This window comes from Carassius auratus, chromosome 25 (genome assembly GCF_003368295.1).
Source record: "Carassius auratus strain Wakin chromosome 25, ASM336829v1, whole genome shotgun sequence".
Classification (NCBI taxonomy): domain Eukaryota; kingdom Metazoa; phylum Chordata; class Actinopteri; order Cypriniformes; family Cyprinidae; genus Carassius; species Carassius auratus.
The window spans coordinates 18996864-19011289 of record NC_039267.1 but is presented as its reverse complement, the minus strand read 5'-3'; the positions used below and the strand labels follow the sequence as shown (position 1 = coordinate 19011289).

At 37.3% G+C, this 14426-nt stretch overlaps 1 protein-coding gene across 4 annotated transcripts in view; it reads left to right on the top strand.

The window, feature by feature from the left end:
• Positions 1–14426, top strand: part of LOC113043596 (serine/threonine-protein kinase BRSK2-like) — a 199884-nt gene that overhangs the window by 92129 nt on the left and 93329 nt on the right. For all 4 annotated transcript variants that reach the window (XM_026203087.1, XM_026203086.1, XM_026203085.1 and 1 more), the window contains exon 2: positions 11093–11187. In XM_026203087.1, the coding sequence (XP_026058872.1) occupies positions 11093–11187 (95 nt within the window). The remainder of the gene's footprint in view (positions 1–11092; positions 11188–14426) is intronic.

Here is a 14426-nt window from a genome sequence, read left to right as displayed (position 1 = left end):
GTATTTCATTTGGAAACCAAGGTCCTAGAGTCTGGAGGAAGGGTGGAGAAGATAATAGCCCAAGCTGCTTGAAGTCCAGTGTTAAGTTTCCACAGTCTGTGATGATTTGGGATGCAATGTTATCTGCTGGTGTCATCCATCACTGCAAGTCACAAGTCACTGCACCCATTTACCAAGAATGTGTGGAGCACTTCATGCTTACTTCTGCTGACCAGCTTTTTGAAAATGTCATTTTCCATCAGGATTTGGCACCTGCCCAAACTGCCAAAAGCACCAAAAGTTGGTTAAATGACCATGATGTTGGTGTGCTTGACTGGCCAGAATTCAAATTGTTTGATACAATACCATTCAAAATCTTAATAAAAATTACTAATATTTTTAAACCTTATTTCAGAGTAAAAACAAAAAGTCAAAACAAATTCAGTATCTGTTGGAATCTGCACCAAAATGTTTCTGCTTTGTAAAACAAACCTATGAAATACAACAAGCATTTTCTATTTGCCCCTGAAGCCAGCAGAGACGTGTAATAATCTTTCAGGGTGAAGGGGCTGTTTGGCCACTGCGGCGCACCACATACACTCATGTAGGATAAATGAGGCTGTGAGAGACTCAAGCTGTGGGAGATGGTATCCCAGTCCATCGATCCAGCTGAGAAGACGGCGCGCTTCCCGCACACACACAGGGACAGCAGGCCTCCCTGCCTCCTCTCCACCTGGTTTCCTCGCCGCTCTGCAGAGTTTAAAGATCGCTCCATCCTCTGATAGCTTTATCTCCAGCAGAGAGGGAGGTCTTACCATGAGTGGAAAACGGATGAACGGAATGAAAGGGTGGATAAATAAAAGTTTCCGTCTGGATTTTACCACTTTCACAGTGGGAGAGCTGATCTGACGGGCTGTGCTCTCTTATCATTCCTATTCGGCGAAGATAGATACAATATTAAACCATTGAGTTCTATATATATTTCCATATTTATACATATGTTTATCTCATACCACAAGGGAGCTGTGTGGTGTGAAATAAAACCACATAGTCTTCTTCTTCCAGAAGTGTCCTTCTGAACCCCAGCGGCAGTGTTTTTACTCCAGACAGATGTGTGCAGTGGATCTGCTCTCTGACAGCTTCAAACGTAGGAGATGTGCTTTGAGTCTGGAAGTTTGAGCCACGGGAAACACACAGTCTCCTCCGTCAGCAACAACACAACAAAGTGCATTCATGAAGCCACGGAGGAGCGTGTGCGTGATACAGCAGGAATGCAATCACATCCGAATTCACATAACAGATTCCACATGATTTTCAGGACACGTGACAAGTCCCAAATATATGCAAGAGTATGCAACTTGCATGATGAGATGGAGTGTTATGAGTGGCCTAATAAAAGTGGTTTTATTCTATGTAAGGGTGGTCCAAATCATGGTGGCGGCCATTTTGCGATCACATGAAGTTATAACCTTTGTATAAAATTACTCTTTTAACTTAAAAAATATATATTTTATATATATAGTTGGGGGTTCGATTCCCTGGGAAAACATGATAGGTAAAAATTTATAGCCTGAATGCACTGTAAGTCGCTCTGCTAAATGCATACATTTAAAAATATATAAAAAGCTAATTTAAAATATTAATGAAAACTATAGCACATAAATACTAAAACAACATTGACAGCCAAATATTCACATGATATTGTTTTTTTTTGTTGTTGTTCTTTTATTTACTACTGTGTCACAAATATGAATAATATCCATCAAATATGGTTACTGTTTTTAATGATGTGTAGAGTTCCTCGCTGGGCCTGATGGAGGAATCTGTGGTTGTTGTGTAACATTATGGCATTAATGACAAGATGGTAATGGAAGAGACACAGCACGGGCAAACCGCTGCAGTCCCCACTGCTACACAAGCATGTGGACCGGTCCAAAAAAGCTCTGTGGCTGTCGCGCTAATCTGTTCAGCAGAAAACATCTGCTGCTGGCCTGGACCAGGAGTCCCTGATCACACCCGCAGAGGCACACGACACACACCGTATCAATGCACGCGCAAACACAGTGTATTTACTCACACACAATGAGAGGTTAAAGTTATCTGTGAGGATGAACCAGCATAAGAAGCAACTCCTGGAGGAACTTGAGGAACATTTTGGGAAAGCCCTTTTCTAGCCTTTACAGGCTGTGTAGAGAGAAACAAAATAATGTGAGCTAGCATGTGGAGAAAAAGAAACCTAATGGCTACAAGCACCTCGTGAGACCATGAACCTGTTATTGATTCCTCACAACCTTTGTGTAATGCCACACGTCCATTGTCTTCTTCCAAAGAGCCATTTTGATTGAGAAATTGCCTGTGGACATTAGCATGATCATTAGCTGGAGCACACACACTGAAAAAAATAAAATAAAATTTTATTTATATATATATATATATATATATATATATATATATATATATATATATATATATATATATTATGCTGGAATGTTGAGTTTAACCAATCATAACTGAGCTTATTTACATATAGTATAGTGGTCTTAAAGGGACGGTAGTCTTCAAAACAAGCCTTGAATTTTAAATCTTTTGAAAACAGCCTTTAATTTAAGTTTTATAAAACAAAAATGTTAAAAAAGTTCCTCCCTAACATTTTTGTTGTGTGTTTATTCCTTGACGAAAATGTCGATAGATTTTCGTCATTGTTTTTTGTCATTCAATTTTTATTTTTTTTTCGTTATCATCTTGTTTGACGTCATTGACGAAAAGTATGACATATATATCTAGTCAACGATAAAGCACAGTTTGATTTACAATATAAATGAACTTCAGAGAAAATTATTGGGTGAATTCAAATAAATAGGTCACTGGAAAAACGCAGAGTGAAAAATGTGTAGAAAAAATGATAGGATATAGTATTTGGAATATAGTAATACAATTGAATTTATTTCCTGTAGTAGACAGAGATTAAACCTTACACTGAACATTTACCCACCTTCTGTTGGTACGGATGACAGTAGGTGGCCCAGTTTGTCACGTGTGACTGCATTTGCTTCAACATCCAAACACTTGACTGTCTGCACACGTCGCCAAACCTGTCAGCAGAGTCTAATTGACATTCAAATGTATGCATGAACCTCCTCAAAATTTGATCACCCCTACCGGGAGGAAGGTATCGTAGGGCTGAGCAGTAAAGGTCTCTCAGCATAAATGACAGACGCCCACATATACAAAAGCATGTATTCGTACACTGCCGGGAAAAGCGCCAGCCCTGGAAGTTGCAGCGGCGACTCATTGTGCTTTTGAAGCAAACTCTTACGCTAAAAATGCTTTCGGCAAAACCCCTGGCCACCCCATCAACCGAATTTAGCAGCGCTGTCGTGAGAGATCCAGATTTCCCACAGCCTGTCAGTGATGCGTCCAGAGTGGGACGGGGACAGCGAGATAGGGCCTGTCAGAAAAACGCATCTTCCTGGACGACAGGCCCAGAGCATTGCGGATCTAGCGATGGAGAGAAAAAAAAAGAGGCAGTCAAAACACAGTGGCGGGACTCCATTGGGGCTTGTGCTGCCGTTCCACTCAGATCTATTTTTAATGCCTCAAACTCCACGTCAGCAAAAGGAATGCATAATTATAGATTCCTGAATAATTCATGAGGGGCTCATTTGAATAAGGAGGTAGTTATGGGAGTTCTATCTATCTATCTATCTATCTATCTATCTATCTATCTATCTATCTATCTATCTATCTATCTATCTATCTATCTATCTATCTATCTATCTATCTATCTATCTATCTATCTATTAGGCCTAATATAAAAACAATTGTTATAATTCTTTCTGTGTACATTAATTCCTTTGTTTTATCCATTCTATCTGATTATTAGACAGACTTCTATCCGTATTAGACAGAACTGTTTAAGACGATGGCGAACAAGAGAGAGAGTGTGAGCACTGTGCGCGCTCTGCGGCTGTCGCACTCAGCGCCATTAAAATAAAAGTCTCGCTTCGAACACAACGGCAAAGCAGAAAAACTTATCAGCCGATGTGTCAGCCTTCGCGATATATCGGTCGACCACTAATTATTTTATAGATCTCCTTGCTATGTTTTTGGACCTTGACACAAGTTTGTGTGAATATATAAAATTAACGATAACACAATTGGAGCTTCAGAAAACTTATTTCAGAGCCTTGGTTGAAATAAAAAAAACGTCTAAAACGAATCAGTTATTTCTAAGCAAAACTGAGCTCAATTTGGCAGTATGATCATAACACCAAGGGAACACCAGATAAGATATCCAAGCTAGTATCAACAATTTTAACTAAACATTATTCTCTTTTAAACATTTTATGATATTAAACATTATTGTTTCTGTTTCACTATTTTAAAATAATAGTTCATCCAAACTGATGTCAAAGATGTAGATAAGTTTGTTTCTTCTAAGGAATATATTTGGATGTCATGCTGTACTTCACCTTTAAGAAAAGTTTTTTCCCAGTGTGCTGTGCTGTCAAGTGTGGTTAAGCAGGAGATCGAGTGTCGAATGTTGGTACTTCACATAGTTGTTGGTCTGAAGTTATTACAATGGCGACGAGTGATTAACTGCCAATACAACTTTAATATACCCATAAACACGATGAAAAGATGACCATAACCTAAAATCATGGATCAAAATTGCTCCGACTGGAATCACAGGACAGAGAAAATCACTGTATCTGAACTCCACCTGTGAGTAAAACGAGAGACAAAATATTAAATGCAGTGGGCGCAATGCAGCAACGAAAACCTAATATAACACAAAAGATGAGATCTATACGGATAAAAGAAAACTGCAGACCAAAGGACCTGGAGTTGGCTGCAACCTCAAGTACTGAAGATGAACGTCATACAAACACCTTCAAACATCAAACAACCAAGGACATCTCAACAAACTCTGGACATACTAATCGAACCCGGAGCCACAGTCAAACTTCTTGACAACAGCGCCCACGACAGAATAAAAATATCTACAAAAATGGAACCAACGAACAAGAAAATATTATCGTATGGCAAGCATCACCCCCTTCCGCTGCCTCTAAAACCCCAGCCCAAACCCAAACATTACGAAGGGCTTTGGAAAATTAAGCCACACATTGATGACACTGTCTAACCACATGGTCATATCCCTTTCCACATCTGAAAAAGGTGGAGAAAGAACCACAGCTTCTTGAGGATCAAGGCATCGTAGAAAAAGTAGAAGGTCCAACACCATGGGTCTCATACCTAAGCCCAAAAATCCAGAGAAGATATGTATCTGTGCTGACATGTGCTTGTCAAACCAGGCTGTGCACAGAGAGACACACATTTCACCAACGGTAGATGACACCATCCATGATCTCAATGGAGCAGTGGTGTTCTCTTAACTGGACCCCAACTCAGTCTATCACCAACTTGAACTAGCACCTGAGTCCAGATGCATCACAACATTTTGGATTGAGATGATATACAAGGCTCATACTCCTGCAGGGAATCCCTGGAGTTAGTTATTTCTGTGACGACATTCTGGTGTATGGCACCACAGCAGATGCCCACAACAGATCTCTTGAAGCAGTCTTTCAAGGATTGCATGAAAACAACATGACAATCAACCAAGACAAATGTGAATTTCCCAAAACATCCCTGGAGTTTTTTGGATGTGTGTTCTCCAATCTTGGCATCGCATCTGACCCCCCAAAAATTGAGGCACCTGTATGCCATCTCCACAAACCCAGAGTGGATGGCCAATTACCTCCTAGGAATGGTCAATTACAGGGCAAGGTTCATTCCTGACTACTCTTCACTCACACAACCTCTGAGGGAGCTAACAAAGAAGGACTCTGAATGGCTGTGGAGTAAAAAGCCAGCAGAAGCACTGACAACCCTCAAAGAAAGACAGGTCAAAGCCCCTGTGATGAGCTACTTCTTTCCTGAAAGAGAAACCAATGTCATTGTCGATGCAAGTTCTTTTGGCCTTGGTGCTATCTTGGCACAGAGAGACAAAACCACTTATCACACTAATATTGTTGCTTATGTAAGAAGGCCTTGACCCCAGTTGAACAGAGGTATTCTCAGATGGAAAGAGACGCTCATGCTGTCATCTGGAGCTGTGAATACTTCCATCTGTGTTTTTATGGTGCTGAATTCAACATGATCACAAACCACAAACCTTAAGAGCTAATCTTAACAACACTAAATCAAAACCACCAGCACAAATCGAGAGATGGGCTCTCAGACTCCAGCCTTACAAGTATAAGGTCATTTACAAAGCAGGGAAGACAACTCCGGCTGACTGTATGTCTCGCCACCCACAGCGCCTCCACAATCCATAATCCAATGGAGATCAACATCCATGAACACCATCAACAGCCGCACATACAGTCATTGCATTATTGGACAAAATATGCATATAAATGTATCATTACATGACTTGCTCACCAATGAATCCTCTGCAGTGAATGGGTGCCGTCAGAATGAGAGTCCAAACAGCTGATAAAAACATCGCAATAATCCACAAGTAATCCACACCACTCCAGTCCATCAGTTAACTATGATGAAAAGCTGCGTGTTTGTAAGAGACAAAACTATCAAGGTGTTTAAATTTTAAATGCTCACTTCTGGCCAAAATCCATAATCCATAGTCCATAATTCATAACGCTTGATTCGGTAAAAATGTCCATTCCCTGTCGCCTCTCACATCAAAATCCACCAACGTATTTGTTTAGAGCTGTTTTGACTTGTAAACAGTGCTGAGTTTGTGCATATTTCTCTCCTGATTCAGACCAGACGACTTTTTCACTAGAGAATGCGATATTATCGTGATTTACCTGGAAGCAACATTTTGAAGTGAAAAATGCCTCGATGGATGCACTGGAGTGCTGTGGATTACTTGTGGATTACTGTGATGTTTTTATCAGCTGTTTGGACTCTCATTCTGACGGCACCCATTCACTACAGAGGATGCATTGCTGAGCAAGTGATGTAATGATACATTTCTCCAAATCTGATGCAGAAACAAACTCATTTACATCTTTGATGGTCTGATGTACAATTTTCATTTTTGAGTAAAGTTTTCCTATATATATATATGCTGCAACATATACATTAAGGCATACTGTATATTAACTCTTGGGTTAAGGTGAGTATTGTGTTTTTGACCATTTTATTATCGCTGTGGACTGGAGCTCTTTTAATTTCATTGATCGGGAAGGCACACAAAGACTGAAATCGATACGGAGCGAGCGGCCGCCCCGTCGTCAGTCATACCCCGAGACTTCACCAAGTGTTCTTGAATTCTGATGAAGCGCACGTGAAGGGTTTCACCGAGCATTTCCCCCATCTCTTCTTTTTGATAAGGCCATTCCTTCTGCCTTTGGACTTAATGCACTGTTTCTTTGTGATAATGTCGTGCGGTATGACGTCTGACTGTGATAGGCTCTCCACATATATATTTTGTGCTAATGTCTTTGTGTATTATCATAGCGAGCTGGAATAGGTCACGGCGCTCAAAGTGGATGACTCTTTTCCTCGAGTCTCATAAACAGAGGGCTTTGATTACGAGAAAGGACATTTTGAGTGATGGTTTTTCATTTTGGGGGGGGTTGTTCATGTTTTGCCCTTATTATGAAGTTTTCTTTGTTTATTTCTAGCCACTGACTTCTGATGATTGGATCCATACTAATGGTTTTGGCCACACACACACACACACACACACTGCTGGGTTTGCTGTCAAGTGTCATTATTGTTTAATTAGCTGCGGCTGACATTTGAATGATATTCCCTACTTTCTCGCACCTGAAGGGTGCAGGGCTTTGCTGTTAATATGTCCCGTTTGGTGCACCCTATATCAGAGGTCACCAATTAGCAGTTTGCAGTCCAGATCCAGCCCTGAGACCGGTTCTACCGGGACTGGGAATCGTTTATCATAAATTAATGTAATTATAGCATGGCGTTTTCTCTTTCCACATAGAGAAGCTGAAGCTGAAATGGATTATAGATTTGGTCTTTATAATTGTTATGGTCAACATTATATTTTATATTATTCATTGATAAATATCGAGGAGTCTATGGCGTTATTTTTTAGTCAAAAGTTATGGGCATGTAAGACATGCTCACGAGCACATTATGTTATTTCACACGCGCAAAAATGAACCTTCAGCTGGCATGATAAAAGTACTCGCGCACAAATTCAACAACCGAGAGGTGTTCATGTAGCTGCGAGCGAGCGCCTGGCATACTCGCATAGGTTAACTCTGCTTGTGCAGTGAAATCCTGCTCGCGGAGTGCTGTTTTGCTCGCGCAGTGGATTTCTGCTCGCTCAGCTGATTTCTGCTCGCTCGAGTCTACATGACTTTTGACAATTTGGGGGCGGAAACCAAGGAGGGCACTGACCCTCTTATGATTGGTCACTTTCACACAGGGACATCCTTGTACCTTGATTGACAGCTCTCATTACAGGAAGCACAGAGTTGGGTTAAGTTACCACCGAAGAAGAGTGGGAATGAATTAGAATGAGTTTTCTAATATACATAAAATGTCTCTGCACGTATAAAATGCTGCACAGATCATAGTTAAATCAATTACCATCGATGAATATATTAGCGAACGATGAAGCCTACGTTTTGTTAAGTAAGTTAACATTAACGTTACATATTTTTGAGCAACAAGTAACGTAACTAGCTAGCCTATTCGTTCTGTAGCTAACGCCTTAGCCAACACTTGTGATGCTGATCGCCAGACACTCATTTTAAAACTTTTAATCTTTAAAAACTGCATCTTAGACAACTAACGTTACATTTACATGTAAAAGTAAATATGAAAACAATTATGTTATGATTCAGTTAGAAAATATGTAATGTTGATGTTAACTTTTTGTTAACGGTTGCTGAATTTGTGCGTGAGTACTTTTATCATGCCAGCTGAAAGTTTATTTTTGCGCGTGTGAAATAACATAATGTGCTCGTGAGCATGTCTTACATACTCATAACTTTTGACTAAAAAGTAACGCCATAGGAGTCGCATCACTTGACATTTTACAGCCTGAACTATCCTTGCCTTGTCCTTACAGGTTAAATCTGATATTTTAACTTTATTTTTATGCATGTTTATGTGTGTTTGTTGAATCACATGACTAATTTGTCAAATACATTTCATATTTGACAAATTTTTTCAAATATTTCTAATAAAACTACTTCACTGCTTAAAACGTTTTTCTAAAAAATAGTACTCAAAGATGATGACAAGGTGCTTTAGCTTTTCTCAAGAAAATAAATTTTTTTCTTTTTTTTTTAATTCGTTTTTTAATAGCTTTTTATTACAGTTATATCAGTTATATCACCCTGTCAAATTGTAACTTTTCATGTATTTCATATCAAAATGAATTTTAATTAAGCAAATAGAAACATGTTCAAATTAGAAAAGGCATATTTAATTAACTGTATGTAAGACGTTAGACTGTATGCTTATATTTTATGTTGTGAGTACACATTTTTACTTAATTTTTTTTAAATAAATAATGATCAAAGATAATGACAAACAACTTTAATAGTAAATATTTATTTTTTATTTTATTACTTTTTCTTATCTAGTATATCAAATAAGTTGTCACGCTTATTTCATTTTTATTTAAAAAATAATTGTATTTAAAGCGAATTAAATTGTTAATCAGAAAAGGTACTGAAGTAACTGCATGAATAGCATTTTAATATGTTTATTGAATAACAATAATTCAGGTACTTTTATTAATTGTTTCCTCAGAAATAGTAATCAAAGATAATGAGGAGGTTTTCTTAAGTGTCAAGTTTTTTTTTTTATGAGGCTTTTTTATTATTAAATTATCAAGACAGCAGTTTTTCTCTTATTTTTTCATATCAAATTTTTTAAGAGATGTAACAAAATGTAATGAAGTGTCTGCATATATATATATATATATATATATATATATATATATATATATATATATATATATATATATATATATTTGTGTGTGTGTGTGTTTATATATATATATATATATATATATATATATATATATATATATATATATATATATACACACATTTATTTAATTAATTAATAATAATTAAAAAGTGTCATGTAATAGACCCTGATACAGGAATCATGATAGCAGGGAACAAGGAATCAGTTTTTATTTATAGTGTATTTATAGTTAATTCATTTTATTTATAGTATATATTATAATATAAAAGCATAACATAACATAACATAACATAACAACATTTGCTGTCCCGTCTCCTCTTCAGCAGTGGACAGTTTTGCACTCCATCGTGAGACTCTTCAAACCCAGCCATTTGTCCACAGCTCATAAAGAGTCATTGAGTCCCATGAGAGCAGAGGTTGTTCAGGAGAGTCTGTTGAGTGTCATCAGGGACAAGGGTTTGTTTGGGACGAGGTGGGGGTTTCTTACACTTTAATACAAACCAAAAACATTCACAGCATCCTCTTTGCAAATCACTGCGTTTTCCATTTACGCTCCTGTCAGTTTTCCTATACGCGTGCACCTTAGGATACGAAACATTCATTATCTTGTCTCACGCAGGCGTCCAGCCTCCTCTATCTACCCAACAATTCAAACTCTACTGTGTGCGAGGCAGCAAACAGCTTTGCTGAATCATCTTTGGTGGTTTTTGTCTCATTCGAAAACGCTTGCTCAACAATCACCGAAGGACCCGAGGTGTTGACGCTGAAGATTTCTCTTTAGAAAGTCCTTGAATGTGGTGTAGTATCGAGGAGCGAGGGGGAACAGGAAGCGTAAAGCCTGTAAACATTTAGCACTTTGACTAATGAAAGTGTTAAGCGTGTGGCGGATGTTTGGGATAAATGATTTCCTCAAGCCCCCCTCCGTGCTGCTCGCGCTCCATGAGCTCCACATCAAGAGTGATAAAGCAGGAAGGCCTTTAGGAAGCTGTTCGCCATCAGTTCCTCTCGCAGTTTTGCTTACTGTATCTGCTGTACCTGACACTGTTTGTCTCAAGATATGAATGAAGCATCTGGCAGATGTTTGTGTGGAACAGGAATGGCCCGTGAGAGGGGTTTAATATTTTTCTTTTAACCTTTTCTTTCTTCTTTTTTTTTTCTCTAGGTCTTGTAAAGCTCGGGGTCCACTGTGTCACGTGTCAGAAAGTTGCCATAAAGATTGTAAACCGAGAAAAGCTCAGCGAATCCGTCTTAATGAAGGTAAGTTTCTTTATTTGTGCCTTTTTGGTTTTACAGACAGGAATGGTTTCCTGTTCTTTCTCAAAGAAATAATTGTCCAAAATGATCATTCGGAATATTTACTCTTAGAAAAACTAGCTTTCTTCTGTGAAACGCGAGAGAAGAAATTTAGCAGAATGTTAACGCTGCCCTTCTCCATGCACTCAAAGCATATTATTATACTAATACAATTAAAGTTCTCTAAAGCTTTAAATATGACAAAACGCACCATAAAATAATCAGTGTAAATCATGTGCTATATATCAAAAATCTTCTGAAGTTATCTCGAAAAAAGTTTTTTTTAATTTAAGTTGTTATTCACTGAAAATCTTCCCCTCTACCGCAGGTTTATATATATAAATATTTGGCTTATATTAAAAAAAGTCATCTTCATTAAATAAATAGTTAAACTTCTCTCTTATCAGAGTCTTTATAACTAACTCTCTTCTGTGAAACCAAAAAGAGAAGTTTTGAAGAATGTTAACGTTGCCCTTTTCTATACAATGAAATGTAATGAATTAAAATGTGTGTGTATATATATATATATATATATATATATATATATATATATATATATATATATATATTGCTTACTGTTTAGCTTTGCATGAACAAAAAGATAAAATAAATACAATTTAAGTTGTTATTCAGTAAAAATCTTCCCCTCTGCTGCAGCTCACAAAATGTGTATGTATATATATATATATATATATATATATATATATATATATATATATATATATTATTTTTTTAAAGAAAAAAGATCTTAAATGAAAATTCTTTTTTTTTTTTATCTATGAACATTTACAAGTGACTTTATTTAGTGAAAGAAAAAAGATGTAATTTAGCAGAATCTTAACGCCTTTTCTGTACAATGAAAGTAAATTGTGACCAAAAAGCATCACAAAAGTAGTCAAGGGTGTTTAATGCTCTCATTTCCGCCTCTTCTTTATCCTTAAGTTATTCCTAAAATAAAGATAAAACTAATGAATTAATGAATAAACAGTGCTTACAACCATATAATGTTATGGATTGCCTGTAAAACTATACTTTGGGTAATAGTTGGTCCATAATGATCTCCTCTGATAAAAGCAGTCATGGGAACACAAAGACCGAAACTGGAGACGAAAGATCCTGATTAAAGATAATTGTCTTTCAAGGGAGGCGTTTTAAAATAGGAGATGCTTGTTATTATTTGGAAACGGGGGCAAGCTTCTGGAATGCCTTCATATTAGAACATCCCCTAATACATATGCTAAAAATGTATAATCTTAGATGCGAACCTAGAGTAACTGTTTTCCTTTTGCTTCAACGGATATTAATGAGGAAGGGATTTGGCCGGGGACGAGAAGCAATAAATAAACTCAGCGAGATTAGAGCCCTTAAACACTGCAATTCTTTCAGATATTTGCACGTTTGAGGTTTGGCCAGAAGGCAGAAGTCCAAATGAAGATCTTGCTGGAAACGAGCAGCACCTGAGGCTCAGAGACTTCTGCTTTTGGTTTTGTAGGAATGACATCACAATACAGTTATGTTTTTATTAGCATTTTAGATGAATACCATTTGTAGAATAAATAAATATATATAAATAATCATCTACCAAATATCACTCAGCTTGACTTTTGATATGCATATATACATATAAAAACTGTATGCTCACTGATACTATACTTCTGAACCGCAGGAGGGTTATTTTAGTATAATTAAAACATTTCTGTTTCTTTTCTGTATTTTCCATTATCTGTTAAATAGTACGGTTTTAGCTTTTTGTCATTTATATTTGTGTTTTATTTCTGTGTATATACTTTATATTATTGAAGATCTTGTTATTTTTAGGTCTTTATATTTTATATTATTACTTTATATTATTGAAGATCTTAATATTATTATTACATGTTTTGTTTATTTTGGTATATTAGGTTAAAAATATATAAATAAAGAAATGTATGCATATAAAAGACGCTTTTATCCAAAGCGATTTGTGTTTCTGGGGAATTGAACCCACAACCTTCCACTTGATAGTGCAATGCTCTACCACTTGAGCTACAGGAACACACACACACACACACGCACGCACGCACACGCACACACACACACACACACACACACACACACAATAGCCTTGCATTAATTTTTTTTAAGATGAAAAAACAAAACCGAGCAAGAGAGAAAAAAGACATTTATAATGTTACAAATTATTTCTGTTCATTACAAACACAAAATACAAATATGAGCAGTAAATCAGTATAGTAGAATGATTTCTGAAGGATCATGTGACACTGAAGACTAATGATGCAGAAAATTCAGCTTTGATCACAGAAATAAATTACAGTTTACAATATATTCAAATAGAACATAGTTAATCGAAATTCCAATAATGTTTCAAAATATAACTTTATTATATTTTGACCCAATAAATGCAAATATATTTATCAAATAAAACTTTTTTCATCCATTTTGGCAGATGCTTAAATTTGAAATCAGTCCACATTTTTGACAGGTTTTCACGACCCATGGCATTTCCATTTTACCTTGAAACATTGAAATTCTTTAAGCGCACAGTTTCCTCTCTGCGTCTTGCAGATCATTGTTCAAGCACAGCTCTCTGATCACGGCAGCCAATCAGAACGGCTCACAGAGCGAACAAACCCCACATCTGAGTCTCATCAGCACCAGCACCGCCACATGAACTCCAGACGACCCGTCTGCACTTCACAAACAATCAACACAATTCATCTCACACTGATCATATGCTCCTCAGGTCTAAACAGTCTGTGTTTACATTATCACTTGTTCCACATTTCACATAAATAATGCATGTACCACTTCCCCTGAACTTGAAGTTTAATGCGGCTACAACAGATATTACAATTTCCAGCCCTTGTTTTCACGTAATTACTTCGGTATACGGTAAAAGGCGATTGGAGCAACACACCAATTCATCTCCACATGGGTTTGGGAGATGAGGGGGTGGATTGTCAGGGTTATTTTGGACATCGGCCTTGGTTCGGGAGCGTGTGTGTGTGTGTGTGATTTGGTGTGCTGTCTAACTCTTGGCTTTGACATTCTCATTGTCGTCCTCCTGTCAGCGAGATGAATATGGGCTATCCCAGCACCTGTCTCTCCTCTCATGCCTGCGCCTCCAGACCAGCATTGCAAATGTCACCTTTTTAAATGCAAATGCTTCGTTCTCTGTTTTCGTCCTGGCACCTCGGTCCAGA